General features: G+C 45.7%; 5 protein-coding genes and 1 long non-coding RNA gene across 16 annotated transcripts; 1 reads left to right on the forward strand and 5 right to left on the reverse strand.

Annotated features, from left to right (window-relative positions):
• Positions 1–2194: 2194 nt before the first annotated feature.
• On the reverse strand, positions 2195–3477 carry LOC104770947 (vegetative storage protein 2). Its single transcript, XM_010495422.3, has 3 exons — positions 2961–3477; positions 2617–2829; positions 2195–2530 (listed from the first exon to the last, which is right to left on the reverse strand). Exons 1-3 carry the CDS (start codon positions 3383–3385, stop codon positions 2356–2358), a joined length of 813 nt encoding a protein of 270 aa, XP_010493724.1. The 5' UTR covers positions 3386–3477; the 3' UTR covers positions 2195–2355.
• A 396-nt stretch (positions 3478–3873) lies between these two features.
• LOC147918896 (uncharacterized) lies at positions 3874–5743 on the reverse strand. 11 transcript variants are annotated; one of them, XR_015593838.1, is made up of 5 exons: positions 5007–5743; positions 4600–4735; positions 4413–4508; positions 4292–4324; positions 3874–4138 (listed from the first exon to the last, which is right to left on the reverse strand). It is a non-coding gene; the product is annotated as an uncharacterized LOC147918896 (long non-coding RNA). The 11 variants fall into 11 exon arrangements; XR_015593837.1 differs by having other exon boundaries at positions 3874–4194; XR_015593833.1 differs by having other exon boundaries at positions 4259–4324.
• Positions 5744–8476: 2733 nt separating this feature from the next.
• On the reverse strand, positions 8477–10481 carry LOC147918897 (uncharacterized). The gene is made up of 3 exons (XM_087503766.1): positions 8976–10481; positions 8722–8883; positions 8477–8611 (listed from the first exon to the last, which is right to left on the reverse strand). Exons 1-3 carry the CDS (start codon positions 10479–10481, stop codon positions 8477–8479), a joined length of 1803 nt encoding a protein of 600 aa, XP_087359892.1.
• Positions 10482–11353: 872 nt separating this feature from the next.
• On the forward strand, positions 11354–13799 carry LOC109131200 (uncharacterized). Its single transcript, XM_087503767.1, has 5 exons — positions 11354–11927; positions 12008–12664; positions 12745–12872; positions 12951–13151; positions 13200–13799. The coding sequence occupies exons 1-5, from the start codon at positions 11354–11356 to the stop codon at positions 13797–13799; spliced, it is 2160 nt and encodes a 719-aa protein (XP_087359893.1).
• A 634-nt stretch (positions 13800–14433) lies between these two features.
• LOC147918898 (uncharacterized) lies at positions 14434–14982 on the reverse strand. The gene has a single exon (XM_087503768.1). It carries the CDS (start codon positions 14980–14982, stop codon positions 14434–14436), a length of 549 nt encoding a protein of 182 aa, XP_087359894.1.
• A 2940-nt stretch (positions 14983–17922) lies between these two features.
• Positions 17923–20070, reverse strand: LOC147918899 (uncharacterized). Its single transcript, XM_087503769.1, has one exon. It carries the CDS (start codon positions 20068–20070, stop codon positions 17923–17925), a length of 2148 nt encoding a protein of 715 aa, XP_087359895.1.
• Between the last annotated feature and the right edge of the window lie 2380 nt (positions 20071–22450).

The raw sequence follows: 22450 nt of genomic DNA on the forward strand, positions 1-22450 counted from the left end.
TCAGGTGCTGCACTGGATCCTTCATTCCATCGTAAGTTTGAACTCTTATCTTCACGTTTGGAACGTATGTTTCCAAGACGCGCTGGGTGAATGGAGTTTGCTGCGTGGCCTCGAACATTCTATCGATCTCAGGTGCCGAGCTTACAGCTCGGTGGAGGAGGGATCCTATAGCTTTGATCTTGAGGTGCATTTCCTCCAGCTTGGGGCAGGAAGGTGCGGCCGAATCTCTCTGTGAGGGTTGCCCCAGCTGAGGTTGTGCCCCCGATGCGAGTACCGATGGTACGTGCTGGTTCGGGAACCGGAAAGCCGAAGACGGCGGGTCGCTGAACAGGCGGCGGTTTAGAGGATCGTTCCTCCGAACCTCCTGTGATGGGGCCTCGTTCTGTTGAAGTGGCGGGGGTGCGTTGTGCCCCATTGTGTCCAACCGTTGATTTGTTGCGGAGATCGCCTGGAAGAGATCCTTAGAGATCGTTCCGAACATGTGACAGAGGTCGTCCATGGTAACGAACTGGGAAGGTTGGGCGACTTGCGCAGACGAAGTTTGTCTATCGACAGTTCCATCGACTGGTGGCACTTCGTCAGGTTCCTGGGCCCCGCGGTGGGGTATCTCAACTTCCTCCACTCCGTCGGAAGGTGCTGCGGAGTCATCTGCTGGGTTGTCCGAAGTGCAGCGAATACCGTCCGCGCATAGACGCGCGTGGTAGGTGCGGCAACAGGTGGATCCGCGGTGACATCCTGCGAGTTGGTTGCCCGGATGGTTGGGTCATCTTGCTGTGGGGCGGTTGCGTTAGTGGCACCGTTGTTGGAGATTGAAGACATGGTATTGCCTCTTGCTTGTTTGTGATGAGATCTAAAAGAGAAGTGTTTTGCAGAACTTAGGTCCCCTCCTTCTAGCGCCAATTGTAGAAACTGGTGTTTCACACAATGAATTTGTTTAGAGGAGAAACAAATTCAGTAACAATCTCTTGAAGAATTCGGATCAAAGTAAACAAGTAAAGAAGAAATGAAATCTCTTGAGAAACAAGTTAGGTTTTGCTCAACAACAAAGAGGAATTAGGGTTTTTGTATTAAATGTTGGATGATCTTACAATGAGAGGATTGCCCTCTTTTTATAGGTTTTCGAAGATCTACTGAATATATTAGAAGATATACTGAATATATTGACTTTCCTAATTACAGGCGAACTGATTAGGAATGTCCTTCCTTTTCTGCTATGTCAGCCGCAGGGCGAGTTGAGACGTCGGTTCGTCACCTTGGTAATGGGCTTCTTGGTGTTATTGGGCCTTCAGAGATGAAGTCTAAGCTTAAGACGAGCTCCCGATCTAGATAACCGGTTCCTTTAACGGGTTTAGATCGGTATGTTAGGGGTGCTAATTCCCGCACCAACAGCAAACATAACAAGGAAAAACTGAAATAAGTAGTAGTTTTATATATTTTTAAGTGAGTTTACCTTTTACTTAATTAGTTAATTGTCGTTAGATCGATGATTTTTCCTCGTACCATGGTATCTTTTATGTGAACTTTAGAAAATAAAAAATAGACTAGAGAGAGTTATATTATTTTTTGTTATGCATTTACGTATTAAAAAAAAATAGTATGTGACCAAATGAATAACATGTTCTACAAAATAATTATGTATTCCGAAAATTGAATAATAATCAAAGTTGGGTTAAAAATCCACTATTTAATGACAATAAATTACAACATTGATATTTTCTCAATTACATCTTGTTTTGGTACGTTTTTTAATTTCCTCAATCACTTTAATTTCTAAACTTTATTTACATTTTTATCATATTAATTATTTCTCCTGTGCTGATAACCAAATGTTTCTACAATACTATGAGTGAGAATCTTATTATATATAGAATTACATGTGTCTCAGGCTCTCAGCAGTCAGCATTGACACATAGCAAAGCTATATATAGGTTGATATATTAAGTCCAGGGTTTCCAGTATTTATTTTTACTTTTATTAAACTTACTAAGCTAAGTTTGTTTTTTTACATATTAAGCTAAGTTAGTGTCTGATTCATATTGATATTTTCATCATGTTAAATTTAAACTGTGAAATCACAGCTTTAGATACTACGCTAAGTTGCATATATGTAAAAAAAAAAAAAAAAACAGGTGTTTTGGGTTAAATATATTTAACATTCATTAAAAAAAAAAGTGAAATCATTTCATAATCGTACTTATAAAGAACTAGTACTATTTATTGAGTTGTGATAATTAAGATAGGATGGAGACATTTTATTTTAGCAGCGGCAAACGGCTACAAACATAAACGAAAAGACATAGATACGAAGTAGCTAAGTGCATGGGGACAAATACTGAAAGACATGTTCGGAGATGCTTAAGATGGCACGTAGTAGAGTGGGTTAGGGAGCTTGAAAGTCCTCCCAGGGGTATCCTCAACCAAATCAGCCCATTGGTCTCCAATATTGCCAACAATGTTGTATCCTTTTTTCACAAGGCTATTCCTCACCTTTGACTTGTACACCGCTTGCCTCAACTTCGAGTTGTTTGGCCTACGTTTCAACATATACTCCTCGATTCAGTCACATATGATACTTACAGTTTCTGTATATAATTAAGCTAATATATTGATTCTTACTTCAATATGAGATGCTTCCAGTTGCTCACGCCAGCAGCCTTGAGATTCGCGAGAGTGACGTTTGACCACAACTTCCATCGGTCACTGAGGATGATGGGTTCAATACCGAGTTCTAAGATGTTTTGGTAAAGATGCAAGGTCTCAGGGAGTACGGGAGTTGATGCTCCGGTGCCTAACCACAACCAGTAGTCCCCCCCATTTACCTTCTCAGTCCTAAGAATGTTTAAAAAATTTACTTCAATATGAAACCACAAAAATCGATACGAAATGCAAACTAGAGAGGTGAAATTAAATGCAATGGAGGTGGTGTAGGTACGTAGAACTAATAATAATAATATGTATACCCGTATCCATGTTGGGCGTAGTAGGGGATACTAGAGAGGAGGGTGTCGTCTAGGTCAAAGATCCAAACATTGACGGTGTCGTTCTTTAGGGCAAGTCCTTTGGCGTAGAAGTAAGCCTCTTTGCACACAGTTTTGGAGTCGTATTGGTACTGTTTGGAAGTGATCAAGTAGTCTTTAACGTATTCTTTGCAATTTTTGGGCACCGTGTCGAAGTTTATGATGTTAGAGGTCTCAACACCAAGGTGCCAGCTTCTGCAGTTGTGGTAGTTGATGGAAAGCTGCTCTTTCTCTAAGATCTCGGCTTCGTTCGCAAAGATGGTTTCCGATTTGAGGAGCTCGATGATCCCTGGAACGGATGCCGAAGACCGGCCCTGGGAGACCATAGCGGCGAAGAGAAAGAGAAGTGAAAGCGAGAGGATCTTCATGTTTTCTTTTGTATGGTTTAGTGTTTGGTTTGTGATGTTTTTTGTGTGATACAAAGGGTGGTATTTATAATGAGGTAGGGGTAGTTCACGGTATGGTTACTTATGACGAAGGATGGGGAATCAGGAGATAAGTAGTGTACGTGTACAGTTTTGACTGGTGCAACAAATGCTACAGGCCCCTTCAATGATTTTTTATCGACGAGGTTTTTCGCCCACACCACTCGTTTTTAGAGCACGTTTTGTAAGTGTGCTAAGTTAGAATTTGACGCTTTGTTGTTGTTGTTGTTTTTTAATAATTAGGCTTTAATATATGATTATTGTAAAATTTGAATTAGAGTGTCGGTTTAGGGCATCTCCATTGGTTGACTCTTATTTTGAAGCTCTTATATTTTTTTTTTGATTAAAAAGTGTACTTTTACAAAATAAGAAGTTTTTGTTGTTGAATAAAATTATAGTCCTCCAATGGTAGACTCTTATTAGGATTCTTATTTTTGAAAAAAAGTTATTTTTGTGGTATAGGGTACAAAAAAACAAAGAAAGAAAAATAGAGAGCTGTCCTTGCTAAAATTGTTTGGTAAATGTCACAAATAAACAAATTGAGCAGACTATCATTCGTTTTAAACAAAAACAGAAAAATAGAGAGCTGTCATTTCTCTTTCTTGGCAAAGTCTTGCAGTTTTGATCTTCGAAGAACTCATCTGCAACATCTCCGTCTTCATCACTCTTAACCCGCATTGAGTACCAACATAGTCCCTGAGTCAATGCCATCAAGAAGAAATCAATCAACATAGTCCCTGAGTCAATGCCATCTGAAGCAATAACAAGCAAAGTTTATGTATTTAAAAATCTCAGTGATGATGATCTTTGGATTACTTTTACTCATATAAACAATTTTATATGAAAGACCTGCATCGAGAATGTGAAAGACCTGCATCGCCCCTGCAAGGATACGGAAAACTAAATTGAAAGACCTGCATCGAGAATGTGAAAGACCAAACCAAAGTGTGGGATGAATATAAACAATAACCTGCATCGAGAATTTGAAAGACCAAGTCCCTTCCTCTTGAGACTCCTCCATCGACATTACAGACATATTTAAATGTTTTGCACACCATTGACTTACCTACAGGAGGTGAGAAAAGATAAATACAACAACACTCTAAAAGTTGAGGTTCAACAATAAGCAGCAAAAATGAAAAAAAAAAACAGTGTACCTTAATACCAAAAGCAAGAAAGTAGTGTGAGCAATCAGGCCGATGCAAAGCAAGGTATTTTTGAAGTCACAGGAAGAATTGCCTTATTCAGCAAACATTGGCTAACGTCAAGACAAGTGAAGTCTTCCCAGAGTCTCTATACAGCTGTCAAAGAATGAATACTTGAAACATGCCATAACAGACCACTTAAAGCATGTATATAACTATCAGAACCCTAGTGAAACATGCAAATGAACATCTCAAACATAAAGCAGAGATATAACTTCATCTCTAAAGTGCTCACTTCATTATATTGAAACCAACAATCACACACACAAAGATTCGATATACCCACATCTCAATTATAAACATGGTTTAATAGAAGGAAGTCGAAACATAAAAAAGAAACGGTATGTGAGTGAGGATACTGTTAAGGTCTCCACAAAAGAGGGGAAATCAGAATCCTCTTGTATATCTAACTGAGTGAGCCGTGTGAGTATTTGAACACGATTCTCAATAAGTTGTTGCACAAACAAACAACAGAGAAAAAAGTGAAGCTCGTTAGCTATACAAAAAACAATATAAACAACATATAGCAAGTCTCCTACAGCTTGAATCCATTCTGAATAAGTTAAGAAATTCCTAATGTTCTTCTTACTCCTTCATACACCTCAGATGAAATATATACATTAAGCCGCAAAAAAAAAAAAAAAAAATACCTCAATCCAGACCAATCAAATTGAAGAGAAATTGGTTCGAAGGAACTTAATCGGACGGCAAATTAATGAGAAACATCATGAAACCCAAATCAATCAGAAGAAGATTTCACGATTGAACAAAGAGAATCCGTTCGAAGCTTATCCAGAAACAATGGTTCTTATAGAGATATAGAGAGAAACCTAGAAAAATCAAATCAAAGGTGGAAACAAAGACAATCTTACATCAGAAGATTTTATTTCTTCGAGTATCTTCATCGCATTTTTCTCCATCGCTCACTCTACTGGGAAATTTTGTTTTGGCAGGGTGAGGCAAAATTTCTCTACACTAGTTTCGGGAAGAGATGGAGAGAAGAAAGAGAACAAGGGAAAAAAATATTGTTTTTGATATAATAAATTAGACCACTTACATAAACACACCTAATCAACTCTACCCAACAAGAATCGATGTTAAAACATATTCCTTCCGTTTCATAATATAGGATGTTTAGAGGATTATTTTTGTTTCATAATATAGGATGTTTCCAACTTTCTATGCAACTTTTAGATTAATTTATATTTTCTATTATGCAGTCTTTAGTATGATTGGTTAAACTTTTTAAAAGTAACTTTTTTGTGTTTCTATTAAAACATCCTATATTTTGAAACGGAGAGAATACTAAATAAGAGGCAATTCTTATTGTTTTAGCATTTTTGATTTATTTTTAATCCAAATTAAAACAAGAGTCTTGCTAAAAACCGTGCAAAATACACCAATGGACTTTGCTCTTACACTTTATAAAGTACTAATATAATTATTGTGAATTGTTCCACATTACTAGAAAATATATATATATATATATATATATATATATATATGTGATGATGGCTTGAGTAGAACACTAGAACTTGTGTTTGCGGGAATAAGTTATAGAGTAAGTGGCGAAAGCAATAATGAAAAAACATGATATTCTACTGTTACTGTGGGAATGATTTTACTTTTCATTATTAGGGTGACCTACGTTGAGGGAATGATTTTACTTTTCATTATACTGTTACTGTGGACATACCAATTTTTCCGGATAACTGACGTTAGTTTATTTCGTACGTAATGTTGATTTCTAATGAGAAAGTGTAGTATATCACATGTTAATTAGTTTGTAACGTCTCAAAGCTAAAACGTAATTAGTTGGTACATCAATAATAATCCAATATAGCAATTCAGGTAATCAGTTTAGCTCGATCATTTATTCTAAATTACTCTCAATCATGTACTGATATTTGTAATGCTAATAGTCTTTAATTTGGGTATAAAAATATTTTGATTTAAAACCTTTTTTTTTTTTGTCGAACAAAAGAATTAACTCAAACGAGCCAATTCAGAGGAAAATTGTTTACAAACCGAATATGGTGCGGACTAACACGCGGTTGGCGTGCCAAAGAGTCTGCCCTAACATTAGCGTTTCCAGAAACATAAATTAAAGAAAAAGAAGAAAACTCCTCCCTGTCCATTTTTATGTCGTCTAAATACGGTGCGAAGGCCGGCCAGTCGTGAGGAGAAGACACCATCTTCACCAAGTCGGAACTGTCCGTAACGAAAGTCACATCCCGGAAGTCATGACCAATCATACATCGCATGGCCCACATAAAAACTTCAACTTCAGCATGTAGCGGGGAAAGACTGCATCTGTAATTGGTAGCGCCGAGCAAAGAGGACTCTCTCTGTACAGAAGTACAACACCATCCTGCACCTGAAAAAGGGTCAGACTCTTTCCAAGAGCCATCAACAAAACAGCGGTAACCCAAAAATACCAGAGGAAGAGAAATACTACGCCCCCGAGGCGTCAGAGGAGAGAAAGGAGAGGGGACGGTACCCCCCAAATCCTCGATTTCCGTCTGAGCCTGAAACCAAGAGGTCGCCTCCCCTTCTGCCAGTTTCACCACTTCATCAGGATGTTCCACCCGATTTTCAAACAGCTTAGCATTTCGTGCTTTCCAAATGTACTACATTAGCCATGGGAAAAATTAAACCTGTGAAACTGGGTTACTCGGCCCTAGGAAATGGTCAACATTAGCATAGATCGACTATGTTGGAAAATTATGCGGGCCCACTGGTACATGGGCAAGAGCCCAGACCTGACGGGCTGGCGGACAAGGAAGAGAGCATGATTAATGGTCTCTTCCTCCTCCCCACACCTTGAACAACCCACATCACAAGAAAATCCACGTCGTTTCAGGTTCGCCGAAACAGAAATACACCCAGTAAGAACTTGCCACATGAAATGTTTGATTTTAGGAGGACACCGGACTCGCCAAACCCCAGCAAGGAGAGGGGTGATATCCGGCCCCGACCCAATAGCCTTAAAGTTGCTGGGTACACCCAACCGCGCTGTGTCATACCCTGATTTAACCGTGTATTTACCCGACTTTGTAAAGTGCCATCCTAAGGAATCCGGTTGCGGACAATTACTCAACGGAATAGCCTGAATCAAAGGAACATTCAGAGGATCAAAATGCTCTAGGAGCCGATCCCGACGCCAAGTGCGCGTGGCAGGGTCAATAAAAAAGGATAAAGTAAGATTAGGATCTGTAACAGATCCGTTCGATAATGCTGGTCTTGGGGATTGAGCTGGAACCCAGGGGTCAGACCATAGATCTATGGTATTGCCCAAGCCAACCCGTTTAATAAGTCCTATATTCACCAAAGAGTGAGCAGAGACCATACTCCTCCATCCATAGGAAGGAGAGTATGAGGGAAGTGGTTCCAACGGATTAGAATTCCGGTAATACCGACTTTTGAAAACCCTGGCAAACAGAGAGTCCGGGAACTCAATCAAACGCCATAACTGTTTAGCCAATAACGCTGTGTTAAAATCATCAACATTCCTAAAACCCAATCCACCCATCTGTTTACTACTACAGAGCTTGTCCCAAGCTAACCAATGCAGACCCCCACCCTGACCCGAAGAACACCACCAAAAGTTTGCAACTGCATTCGTTAGTTTAGATGTTATTGTTTTTGGTAAACGATAACAAGACATCACAAAACTCGGAACTGCCGTCGCGACAGACTTAACCATTACCTCTTTGCCCCCTTTGGACAACAATCTTGCCATCCAACCAGTTGTACGGCTCTGAAGCCAATCCCTAACAAATGAGAAAACCTTCGTCTTTGACCCCCCCAAACTTTCTAGGATTCCTAGCTATGATCCCATTCCACCCAGAGTGGAGATTCCCAGGACCCCCTGCATCTCCAGACGAGTCGGCTCATCAACCGTGTGAACAAATTGGATAGAGGATTTGGCAAAGTTAATCTGTTGGCCAGACGCAGCCTCATACTACGTTAAAATATCCAAAACTGCCCCACACTGATCCTTATCCACCTTGCAGAAGAAAAGACTATCATCCGCAAACAGCAAATGAGTAATAGGGGGCACTTATTAGCCACCTTGATCCCCGTAATCCGTTTATCCGCTTCCGCCTTACGAATATTTGCAATCAAAACCTCCGTGCATAGAATAAACAGATAAGGGGATAGGGGATCCCCCTGCCTTAAGCCTCTCTCAGGTACGATATGACCATGTGGCTGACCATTAATAAGAACTTGATACTGGACCGAATAAACACAGAACATTATCCATGAAATCCATTTTCCGCAAAACCCATCCTGCGAAACAAAGCCGCGAGCAAACCCCACTCCACCGTATCATAAGCCTTACTCATGTCTGTCTTAATTGCCATAAACTTCCCTTTACAGGACTTATTGGTCCGCAAACCATGAAACATTTCTTGAGCGATCAGGATATTGTCCGAGATCAAACGACCGGGAACAAAAGCGGACTGAGTTTCTGAGATTAACTCAGGTAGGATCTTCTTTAGACGATTACACAAAACTTTAGAGAGAACCTTGTATCCCACATTGCGTAGACTAATCGGACGTAACTCTGCCATTCGGGTCGATTTTGTCACCTTAGGAATCAGAAAAATGTGTGTCTGGTTCAACCCTGGCTCAAACAAGCTTTCCTCAAAAAAATTATTTACCAAAGACACCAAATCACCCTTTACAATATCCCATGCCTTCTGGAAAAACAAAGCTGTCATCCCGTCCGGACCCGGAGCTTTATCCGGATGCATCATAAATAGCGCAGTTTTGACTTCCAGCTCCATGGCCGGGGCCATTAACCGTTGGTTATCTACTGCACTAATAACCGACTTGACCTCCTTCAAAACTTCGTCAAAACTAGACGGATTGATAGACGAAAATAAATCCACAAAATATGATACTGCTATTTCCTGGACCATCACATCATCCGTGGACCAAACATCATGCTTGTCGTAGAGGCCGACAATCCTATTACATGCCCGGCGTTGCTTGGTTCGGGCATGAAAATACTTAGTATTCTTGTCACCCACCCGCATCCACCGGTTCCTACTCTTCAAATACCAATGCACCTCCTCATCCTTATACGCCTCCCTCAGGCGACCAGTTAACTCGAAAATAACCTCAGGAAGCGTTGCATCATTAGCTTGGGCCTCCTCCAATTCCTTTTTAATATCCTCTATTAACACCCTACCATATGGAGCTTGTTCCTTTCTCCAGCGAGAAATCGCTTTCCTACAACTAACCACCCTGCCCACAAAACCGGTCGACCCCCGAACCGATGGTCCACTCCACCCTGAGGAGATCGCGTCCATAAGCCCCTCCTTACCCACCCAACGGCGGTTGAACATAAAATTCCGGCGCCCCCTTGGCCATTTGGCCCCGATATAGCCCAAAAGAGGCATGTGATCAGAAGCAATCCTGGGCAAATATTCCGTAATAGTATCGGAAAATAAATCATGCCAATTCTCATTTCCCAGGGCTCTATCCAAATGACATCTTATCGGTTTTTTATCCCGCCACCCACGCCAAGATAGGCAATCCCCCAAATAGGAAAACTCCAAAAAACCACAATCCCGGAATATCCTATTAAAAGAGAGAAAAGAGGAAGCATGACGGAGTTTCCCCCCTCTTTTCTCATGATTACCAGTAATTTCATTAAGATCACCAATAATAAACCAGGGAGTAGTCTGAGAAGAACTAATACGTAATAATCTCTCCCACACCAAATCCCGGTTTTTAGGAACCGGATCCCCATACACAAATGTTAGATTAATAGTCTGTCCTTTAAAAACTGCTTCAATATCAATCATCCGATTAGACTCCATTAAAATCTCAACATTAAAAATATCTTTATTATAAAAAAGAGCCAAACCTCCATGTGAGAACTGAGAATGAGCTTCTCCTTCCGAAGTGATTTAAATGTGGAGGAGCTTATCGCCGTAAAAAAGTTCCGAACTGAATTGAGAGAGAGTTTGAGAGTTTGAATTTGTATTGCTGTTGCTGGAAAAAGTATTCGATCCTTACAAGTGATACCCCCCTTACATATTTATACCGACCAATTAATTACCCAATTAATGCACAATTAATAAGACACGATTTGCGCGGACTAATTAATCCTCTTGAATGCAAGAATCTTTGACCGGGCCCGAGCTGCGAGCTGACCAGCATGAAGCGTCTCCGCGCTCTCTTTCTTTCCCCGGGCCTGATGGGCCGATCGGTAACATGCTTTCGGCCCATTAGACAAGCCCAGCCTAGGCCCTCTTGCCTATTACCCGAGATGGCAGATCGTGGGTACAACAGTTGCCCCCCAAGTCTCCCGAGCTGAACAGTTCGGGGGACTTTTAACCTTCGAGCGATCAATTTCGGGAAACTGAATACTCCCCCATATCTCCACGATTTGATTGAGGTAATGATGGGATTTGCCTTCCCGAACAAGCCTCGGGGCCCACTAGGTGGCGTGTTGGTTATAAGAGAGAAAAGAAACAGTGCGAGACCTTTCACTTCCCCAAGCAATCATTGCTTTCTGGTGCCGTGTATAAAGGTAATCCTCGACTTCTCTCTCACCCTTAATCTTCAATCGTGTTTATGTTTTTGTGCTCTTAGATTTTCTCTCTTTTCTCCCGTAATCCTCTCTACTTTCACCGGAAAAAAAAAACCTTTACTCTTCCTTCGTTCTTCACTAACTTCCCGGAAAAGAATGTCTCCTCCGAAATCCTCGTCGGGTAAACCCACAAAACCCCTGATTCCAGGCGTTTTTGGCCCTCATCCGCCGTCAATTCTCTCGGCGGAGAATATAGCCAAGATTAGGGGATCCACTGGGATTCCCTCGGAGATCGAGGTTAGGTTCCCGGAGGTTCACGAGTCTCCGGAGAATCCTCCCCCGGGGTACTGTTGCGCGTTCGAGATATTTTTCTCCGCGTGTGGTCTGTCGTTTCCCCTTCCCGAACTCATCGTCAAGATGATGTTCGAACTGGGCTTTGCTCTCCTCCAGATGTGCCCGAACTTTGTCCAAACCGTTATGTGTCTTCAAACTCTGGGGGAAGAGTTTGACTACAAACTATCCCTGGCTGACTTTCTTCAAGTGTACACGGTGAAGACAGGTCGCACCAAGGGCACGCTCTACGTAAGTCCGCTTTCCGGACTGAAGGTCTTCGACGACCTTCCTGAGAAAGATGAGAAGTGGCGGAAGTCTTACTTTTTCTTCCTGGTCAACGAGCTCACTTTTGGCCACCTCGCAAATTCACACATATCGAAGTGGACTTCGAAAATTGGTAGAACGGTGCTCTTAGTTTGGTGTCCTTAATACATTACTATTCTTTCTGTTACTTACTCCTTGTCGTTCCTGTCTCAGACCACTTCGAGCGCGGGTTGCTTTGCCCTACTTTAGTGGAGTTTTTCTCGCGGTTCTGCAGCCAAGGTCAGATCGCCTGGGACTCATTTTCGTGTGAAAGGATTAGAGAATCCACAACGCGGCTCAGGGGACGTTCTCTCGTTTGCTCCGACCCCATAAGCACTTCGGAGATGAATTATAGAGAGGAAAGGGCCTCCCAACTCGCCGAGAAGGATGCGAAGTTGAACATGGCGGCAGCGCTTGCCGAGGGCAAAGCTCGCCTCCCTAAGAAGTGTGGTCCCTCTTCCTCTGAGGTAGACGGGACTTCAGCACCCCCTGCTGGCCCTTCCGAGCCTCTTACGGGGGCTTCCGGGCTCCTGCCTAGTTCGCCCAGGCCTACCGTAATTGTCGTAGCGGACTCTAGTGATGAGCCGCGAGAGGTTATTACTCCCTCCGTGGAGGTCAGCTCCCAGCGGGCGGACTCGTCCAAAAAGAGGAAGGAACCTGAGACTTCCTCGCCTCTTCGCGAGAAGAGCCGAGCTCGGACTGGTTCGTCAGGAGACGAGCGAGGTAAGTCCAGTTCGAAAGATAGGGGTCCTTCCTCAGAGAGGAGGTCTAAGGAGTCCGGGGATTCCTCTGGCAGGCCGCTTTCAAAGGAACGTCGTTCCTCCCCCCGAGGTAATAACAACTCGAGGTGTTTTTTTTTTGTTTGTTGGGTCTCGGGGACCAAGTAGAATTACATCGTTTGTTCATTTCAGTTCCCCCTGTATCCCCAGCTGATCTGATGAGGAGTTACACTCGGCCAGGAGTTCGGGTTCCGGCGTTTGCAGACATGTCCGAACTCAACCGTGCGAACTTCTTCCGCTTCGCGGACATGATTGGCGAGGTTAGTGACACATGCTTTCTTAGCTTTTGTTTTTCTTTACCACCTTCGCCGTTTTTTTAACGAGCTGCGCTTTCCCAGCTAATGATCGAGTTCAACTCCTCGGTAGCGTCTTACGAAGATGAGCTGTTTGCCTCTCCTTCCTCTTCCGAAGTGAGCCATCTCCGGGAAAAGATTGCTGATCTGGAAGCCCAGGTGAAGGAGTACGCCAGATTAGAGGCCGAGAACGCTGCTACCGTGGAGAAAGCCGAACAAATCCGGGCTCGGATGAAGAGAGCCGAGGTATAGGTGCTCGACCTCGGAATTGCCAACGAAGACCTCCGAGACAAGCTAAAGAAGGCGAGAGACCTCTACTACGAGGCCGCGGAGGATGCAAAGGCGGCAAGGAGTACGTTGCACGAGGTCGAGCTCCGCAACCAGTTGCTCGAAGCTGGAAATAGCTGCGAGATTGAAAGGGTGCGGAGAGACGAAAGGCAGGCAATGAGACGAACTCTCCGTCCATTAGTCGAGGAGGTGAAAGTCACTTTCGAAGAGAGGGAGAAACTGGCCCCAGCCAAGATCCGAGCCGCCGAGATCAGGGCTAACCGGATGCTGATCAAGGAGATCTCGAGGGGAGAAATCCAAGACATGGAAGCTGAGCTCGGGCTCCTGAAAGCCGAGGAGGAGGAGGCCGACAAAAAGGTTTCGAAGGTAACTCTCCGTGACCTCGACCTCTCTGGATTTTCAGACCTTTTGGCGGATACGCCCGATCTTTTATGCAGCGAACACCCTTTGAGCATTACAATCGACGAGTCCGGCACTAATCTCGGGCAAATGTCGAATCAGGGGATGGACGACTTTCTAGCGAACACCAAGTCGGTAGAGGAGCTTGAAGAGATGGGACTGGCCCTTTCCGAAGCGGCATCGGACCCCGCTCCCCATACTCAGTAGTTTCTATATCGGGGTTGTTTTGGCACGGGTTGCCCCCCTGTTTTGTCGTATTTATTTTTAGACGTACTTTGGAGTGTTTTGGTCGTGGTGACCACTCCGTATTAACTACTCTTTTTGTGCCATCTTTTGTTTAATTTCCACAATACGAACTAAATTTCCAAAACCTGTTGTTTGAAAAGATGGTACGAGCAGAAATGAACGCGAAGTGAGTACTTCGGTTAAATAGTTCGAAAAAATGACATCCCAACTTTCATAAGTAAAGCTGAGTACGAAGTGAGGACTTCGGCTTAGAGTTTTGCGAAACTAAGCTTTGACTTTAAGTTAAGCGGAGGACGAAGTGAGGACTTCGGTTTAGAGTTTTCGCAATATTGAGCTTTAAAGTAAAGCTGAATACGAAGTGAGAACTTCGGTTTAGGCTTGCGAACTTAGACCTCGGCTTTATATGATAGATGCGAAGTCAGACTTCGGCTTTTTTTTTTTTTTTTTTTTTTTTTTTTTTTTTTTTGAGGAACCATTATCAATAAAAAAGTTTAAGAAAACTTTAAATTTTATTAATATGGATAGCTGGACCCGAAGTGGGCTGCCTACGTATCCTTATCGGGATCAAGCTGAATCGTAGTTCGATACAAAGAAATTAGCTGTAAAAAAGTTTAAGGTGTAGAGAATTCCAAGACCTCGGGACTGGTTTTCCCTCTGAATCCTCGAGCTGATAAACTCCATTTCGGACTTCGCGAGTAATTCTGTATGGTCCTTCCCAATTAATTCCCAGCTTTCCTGCATTGAGCTCCTCGGTATTTTCATAGACTTTCCGGAGGACGAGGTCGCCCACTGCCAAGGGTCTGCCTCGGATTTTGGAGTTATAGTATCGAGCTACCGCGTTCTGGTAGTTCTGGATCCGGACTAACGCCTGGTCCCGACGCTCGTTGATTGTATCAAGAGTATCCTGTAAGAACTCCTCATTTTCCTCAGCTCGGAGTGGGTTCAGCGAGGTACGGACTCCAGGGACCTCTATGTCAGCTGGGACTACGGCATCGACTCCATAGACCAGGGAGAAAGGTGTTTCACTAGTGGCCCGGCGAGGTGTTGTTCGAATTGCCCAAAGAACGCCTTGCAGCTCGTCTGGCCAGCGCCCTTTGCGAGAGTCGAGCCGTTTCTTTAAGTTAGCCAAAATAACCTTATTCATCGCCTCGGCCTACCCATTACCTTGCGGGTAACACGGAGTTGACTTATTGAGTCGAATCTTCCACTTCGCGCAGAACTCTTCGAACTTCGAGGAGATGAACTGCGGACCATTGTCTGTGACGATTTCGTGGGGGACCCCGTAGCGATAGATTATACTTTTTAGTACGAACTGCTCCACTTCGTCACTTGTTACTTTCGCGTAGGCTGCCGCTTCTACCCACTTGGAGAAATAGTCGGTAAGAGTGAGCACGTACTGAACTCCTCCTGGTCCTCGATGTAATGGACCGATGATATCCATAGACCACCTCATGAATGGGTAAGGTGCAGACACCGAAGACAGGAGCTCGGTAGGTTGATGAATTGACGGGGCGTGCTTCTGACACTTCTCACAAGTTCGAGAATATTTTTCGCAGTCCGTGATCATGGTAGGCCAGAAGTAACCTTGCCGTTTAATTTTGAAAGCCAGAGTCCGACCTCCGGAATGATTCCCATTGGGACCGTCGTGAACAGCTCGCATTAGCATCGCGGGCTCTCTACCAGCCACGCAAGTTAGATAAGGACCAGCTACACTTCGGCGTAGAAGTATTCCCTTGTGAACGCAGTACCGCGCACTGACGATCTTAAGCTTCCTAGCTGCCCATTTGTCGGCTGGGAGTTCCCCTTTTTCCAGGTAAGCCCAGATCGGGCTCCGCCAGTCATCTGCCCCCCAGCTGTTAGAATTCGTGCCGCTCGAAGCAGCATGTGGGATAACAGCTTGACTGTCAACTGGTGAGTTTGATGATTCCGGAGTCGAACTCGTGTCTAGCTCAGCTGGAGGTGGGTGAACTTCCATTGGAGTAGGTATAACGGGAGCCGGATCCTCCGAGGGTAAAGAGTCCGCAGCCGCTTTACGAGCTGCTTTCTCAGCAGCCAACTGTTTTTTCATCGCCCGCGTGACAATGTTGGAGCTCTCTAGTCGAATACTTGGAAACTGAATAACTTCAACGGGGATAATTCTTGTCATTGGGGGATCCGAAGAGGATGCCAAAGATGCTAAAGCGTCCGCAGCGGAGTTCTCACTTCGTGGGATCTTAGTGATTTCGAACTCCTCGAACCTAGCGACTAACTCCCGAGCTGTGGACAAATAAGCCTCCATACGACCATCCTTTGTCTCGTACTCCCCCAAAAACTGGTTGGTGACCAGCTGCAAATCGCAAAAAGCTCGAAGTTTTCAGACACCAATCCCCACTGCGAGGCGTAAGCCAGCAAGGAAGGATTCGTACTCGGCTTCATTGTTGGACACACTGAAAGCCAAGCGAAATGACTGCTCGATCACTTCGCCTGTAGGAGAAGTGAGGTGGACCCTAATTCCTGCTCCCGATTTGGAAGAAGCACCATCAACATACAACGTCCACGGGGCTTCGACATTGTCGCTAACCGAAGAGGCTAGTGGGAGTTCGATCAAGAAATCCGCCAGCACCTGCGCCTTAGCACAGGTTCGAGTCCGGAACTCGATGTCGTATTCGCTCAGCTCGACAGACCATTTAGCCAGCCGTCCGGATTGGCTCGGACTATGTAATACCGTCCGAAGTGGCTGCGTCGTCAGGATTATGATTGTATGGGACTGGAAGTAAGGCCGCAGCTTTCTTGCCGAAGTGACCACTGCTAGGGCCAATTTTTCCATCATAGGGTACCTGGATTCCGCCCCAGTAAATGACTTGCTGACATAGAAAATTGGTCGCTGCTCCCCCCTTTCTTCACGAACCAAAACTCCGCTGACCGCACTATCCGAAACGGCTACGTAAAGAAAGAGCGGCTCTCCAAACTCAGGCTTCGCCAAGACCGGCGGTTCATATAGATAAGCTTTGAGTTGGGCGAACGCCTCCTCACACTTCGCATCCCACAAGAAATTTTTTCCCCCTTTCCGTAACAGCTGGTAGAAAGGGAGGCATTTGTCCGTAGATCGAGAAATGAAGCGGTTGAGAGCTGCGATCCGTCCGTTAAGACGTTGCACCTCGCGCAAGGTTCTAGGAGAACTCATAGACAGGAAAGCATTAATTTGCCTCGGGTTTGCTTCAATTCCTCTTTCTGTGACGATATACCCCAGAAATTCTCCTGATGGGACTGCAAAGGTGCACTTCGTGGGGTTGAGTTTCATCCCGAACTGATCCAGGATGTCGAAGCAGACTTTCAGATCGGCGAGATGCGAGCTGGCTTCCATTGATTTCACCAGCATGTCATCGATGTAGACTTCCATGGTTTTTCTGAGTTGATGCTCGAACATTCGATTCACCAGTCTTTGGTAAGTTGCTCCCGCATTTTTTAACCCAAAAGGCATCACCTTATAGCAATAGATCCCGCGGTCCGTAATGAATGCAGTCTTCTCCTGGTCGTCCGGGTTCATTAGGATTTGGTTGTAGCCAGAGAATGCATCCATGAAAGACATCAGCTCGTGACCCGACGTGGACTCAACTAACCGGTCGATATGCGGAAGTGGAAAGCTGTCTTTGGGGCACGCCTTATTCAGGTCGGTGAAATCAACGCAGACTCGCGACTTTCCGTTCTTCTTTTTGACTACCACTGTGTTTGCGAGCCACTCAGGGTATTTTACTTCGCGTATCTGTCCTGCCTTCAGCAAACGTTCAACCTCTTTGTTAACGATTTCAGCTCGCTCATGATCCAGCTTCCTTCGCTTCTACTTTACAGGTCGGAACGTAGGGTCCACATTCAGCTCGTGCGAGATAACTTCCGGACTGATGCCGGGCATCTCGTCTACGGACCACGCGAAGGTGACCATTCTTTCTTTCAGGAAGGTTATCAGACTGGCGTGGAGCTCGCTATCCAATCCCATTCCGATCTTGATTTCCTGATCCGGAAACTTGTCATTGATGAAAATGGACTCAGTGAGGTCACCTTTTAGCTGCTTCCGAACTGGATTCTTCGGGACCTCGAGCTGTGGTTGCTATTGGATCAGGAGCTTGTGACTTGCGAGGTAACAGCTCCTGGCCGTCCTTTGGCTTCCTAAAACCTCCCGGACTCCTTGTGGGGTCGGAAATTTGACGCACTGATGGTACGTCGAGGCCACCGCCTTCATCTGATAGAGCCAGGGAGTTCCCAAAATAACATTATAGGCCGCAGGTCGGTCGAAGACCGTGAACTCCACCATTTTGACCACTCCTTGAGTGGACACCGGTAATGTGATCGTGCCCAAAGACATTGATGTCTCGCTAGTGAACGAGACCAAAGGTGAGGGCGGTCCTGAGATGTGCTCTTTCCCGATACCCATTCTGGGGAGCGTCTCAAGGAAAATCAAGTCTACCGAACTCCCAGTGTCAATTAGGATTCGGCAGACTTCATGGTTTGCTACGTCGAGCGAGATGACGAGCGCGTCGTCGTGCGGAGTGTCCAGCCCCTCAGTTTCCTTCTCGGAGAAAGAAATTTCAGGTAGATCACTTGCTACCAACTTAGCTCGCTTCGGCTGGGGGCTAGTGAGCTTCCGCTGATGGTCTTTGATCGCAGTGATGGAGTTCCGAAATATACGCGATCCTCCCATTATCACGTCGATTCTTTTCTTGGGAGCTTCACTTCCATCGGACTGCTTCGGTTTCTTTGAAGGTGGAGCGTCCTCGTCCAATTCGGGAATCGCTTTTTGCTCCAATTCCTCAATTGTGACATTCGGCATTTCTCCCGCCACATATTTTTCTGCGAGGAGATGCATCAGCTTCTTACAGTCACGAGTAGAATGACTGTTGGTTTTATGGAGCTCGCAGTACGTGTCCTCATCTCGGACCCATTTGTTACTTGGGAGTACACCACTCTTGGAGCGCGGTGAAAATGGAGGTTTGGACGGTGAATTCTTTGGAGAATTCTTTTTGGGAGATTGAGTGACTGCGAAAGTGCTCGGCCCGGACTTCGGAGTCGTAGGCGGAGTCTTTTTGGCAGGTGCTTCGAACCGTGGTTTCCCTGCAGGCAGAGCGTTTTGTTTTTGCGCAGCAGCGAGTTTGTCCTCCTCTGCGACTATCCAGTTCGAAGCCCGGTGTAATGCGACCTGAATAGTTGGGAAACGATTCACGGACAGCTCTTCGCGGAAGCGAGATTCATGCCAGAGGCCGTTCTTAAGCACGGCCAAGGCAGTAGAGTCCGAGAGTCCGGGAATCTTGACCTGGATCTCCTTGAACTTTGTTATGTAAGACCGCAGGGACTCTCCAGCCTTTTGGCTTAAGTTCCAAAGCTGAGCGTCCGTCACCGCAGTTTCGATTAGGCTAGAATACTGCTTGACGAACGAGGTCGACAGCTCGGTAAAGTTTATTATGGAGCCAGCTGCTAAAGATGCGAACCAAAGCAGTACCGGTCCACTAAACGTTTCTGCGAACAGCTTGCAGTACCCAGCGTCTGCTTCGTGGGACTCGAGGTCCACCCGGCTAGCTGTTAGCAAGAAAGACTTGAGATGATTGGTAGGGTCTTCTTTTCCTTCGTAGCTCGAGAACTTAATTTTGCCGGTATCTTTGATGCGGACTCGAGCTATTTGATCGGAAAAAGGAGTTCGCCTCGATTCCTCGATCACCCGAAAAATATCCGGAGCCGAAGTGGTTGCACTATGCATCACAGACCGCATATCCTGGATTTCGCTCTGCATACGGAAGATCTCGGGATTGGTGACATACCCTGGAGTCGAAGTGTTTCCTTCTACAGGGAGAGGAGGACGGACTGGGACCTCAGAAGATCGGAGGACACCAGGCTGAACCGGAGTATGGCCATCGCCAGTCAGCGGTGGCGCTGTTTGTGTGTTGGTTTGGGGCAGGAACGAATCTCCCGGAGTGTTCGAGGTGGAAGGTGGAGTCACACCGGAGAAATCCAAAGCACGTCGACGCGGGTTTTGGTCGGAGGACAGGAGGTCGACCCGGTCGGCGTACGCGCGGTGGGAGGCCGAGAGATCGGCTACGGACGTCGTGATTTCCTCTAGACGAGTGGAAATCTGGCCCTCCAAGCTGTCGAAGCGTTCAGTAAGAGCGGCGGAGGCGGCTTGCTGACGGTCGGACTTCTCGGACAAGTCCTGCAGGAGCATCTGGATCACCTCCAAGGATGCCTGATTGGGAGAGCCGGTTGCCATAGCGGTGGTTGTGTGGAGTGTACTTGTGTATGAAGTCGGAACTAACGAGAGTCAGGCGATAACTCCCCTCCTTCTAGCGCCAAATGTGAGAACTGAGAATGAGCTTCTCCTTCCGAAGTGATTTAAATGTGGAGGAGCTTATCGCCGTAAAAAAGTTCCGAACTGAATTGAGAGAGAGTTTGAGAGTTTGAATTTGTATTGCTGTTGCTGGAAAAAGTATTTGATCCTTACAAGTGACACCCCTCTTACATATTTATACCGACCAATTAATTACCCAATTAATGCACAATTAATAAGACACGATTTGCGCGGACTAATTAATCCTCTTGAATGCAGGAATCTTTGACCGGGCCCGAGCTGCGAGCTGACCAGCATGAAGCGTCTCCGCGCTCTCTTTCTTTCCCCGGGCCTGAAGGGCCGATCAGTAACATGCTTTCGGCCCATTAGACAAGCCCAGCCTAGGCCCTCTTGCCTATTACCCGAGATGGCAGATCGTGGGTACAACACTTCACTACAACCAACAGGTTCCACAGTTTTTAAATTATTATAGCCAAAATGGCCTACAAATTGCTCCAAAAAAGAAAAAAATTGCTTGGTTTCCATAAGAAATAAAAAGTCTAGTCTATGCTGAAACCATAAATCTCTAAGGTTCCCTATAGTAGCCTTATTCCTCAGACCTTGGCAGTTCCAACTCAGTACATTCATTTAACAGGCTTTGGCTTTGGTGGCTTTCCCCCACTTGGACCTCCTTTGATCCCTTCCCGGGCCTTAGGAGCATTATCCCCGGTACCAGAAGCTGCACCCTGTGGAGGACGAGTCCTCGGAGACAGCAGCATCACCGCATTACGCTTCTTTGCAGAAACGCCCCTCAACATTAAGGGTTTCCCCTTCTTTCCCTTGTCACACACGGTAGTCTTAACAGGACTACTCGGAGGTCCTCTGCACCCTCGTTACCCAAATCCTCCTCCACAGACTCTTCCATTTCCTGATCGAGATCAACCTCTCCACCAGTATCCTCTACGGCCTGATCCGCATCCCCCTCTTGCTCGTCCGCACCTTCTGAAACCATAGACTCCCCTGCCACTGCCAAACCACTAGGTGGATCCAAATGTCCCTCTGAAACATGGGCAGTAGTTCCAACAAGGGCACTACACAAAGTAGCAACTCCAGCGCCCAGAGTAGGAACCGCACCCGGCTGCACCATGGTAGACCCGTGACACTTGTCCTGCAAAATCACCTTTTGTGAACCCTGAGACCCTATAGTGGTAAGAACAGCCGCCTCCTCGGGAGCCTGTACCACGGAATTGCGGGACACTGTCTCCCAATCCTCCCCACTAACAGTGATCGGGGAAGACAAGATTTGTCCCTCCTCAACACCCGCATCCTTACCCGCAGAGAATTCCATCACAACCACCACATCACCCTCGTCCTGGAACAAGGCTTTCTTAACAGCCTTCTGCGGTTGACTTGGCTCTCCAGAAGAACTCACCCCCACCGGAACCGCAACGGCATCAGTATCAGCACGCTGTTGCCCCTATCCCCTTAATCCTCGTTGCTTACCCTGCACCTCCTGCTGCAAGGCGGAGCCAGAAGGACCCTTACCACGCGAGTTAGGACCCGTGACCTGCTCTGTACGAGCCTTCGCACCACCATTGTTTGGACTCGATGGCCCCCTTTACCGTGACCTCCTCCCCGCTTAGGCTCAGCCTAAACCGCTCCCTTGTAACTTAGAGCTGTCCCATGAGAATGTCCCACCCCTGAATCCAAGCGACCACCATGAACTTGCACCTTCTTCAGTAATGGACACACAGAGACATCATGGCACAGACTGAGGCAATGATCACACCAGCCATACAACCACTCATAATCCAACTTGACAATTGTAATCTCACCATTGAAGAACTCAATATCCACCTCGAAAGATAGTGGTTTGAGTCCATCAATGGTTACTTGCACTCTCCCTCGATCAGTGTCAACTCGCTCAACAACCCCCAGACCAGATCCTATGTCACGAAACGTAGGTTCCGCCCAAAATTGGATAGGCACATCCGACACTCAAACCCAAAACGTGAGCGCAGAGGGATAGGCCGGATCCACCACCGGTGTCCAACGGACCAAAGAGACCATCCAAGAGTCGAAATGATAAGGACCCATCTTCAAAACGTTTACAAGATCAGACTCTTCGTCAAAGTCAAACTGGAACTTCCCTGAACCCAGATCAGCTCCCACAATCCTACCCTCGACCTGCCAGATTCTTGGCATCATGATAAGCAGTCATATCCTGTAGCTTAGGATTGAAGCATCGCCCCACCACTGTCTTCGAATACCCGGCAATAAGATCAGAGTTATCAAAGTATGATATCTTGATCTTTCGCCTAGG

This window comes from Camelina sativa, chromosome 20 (genome assembly GCF_030686135.1).
Source record: "Camelina sativa cultivar CO46 ecotype springtype chromosome 20, ASM3068613v1".
NCBI lineage: Eukaryota > Viridiplantae > Streptophyta > Magnoliopsida > Brassicales > Brassicaceae > Camelina > Camelina sativa.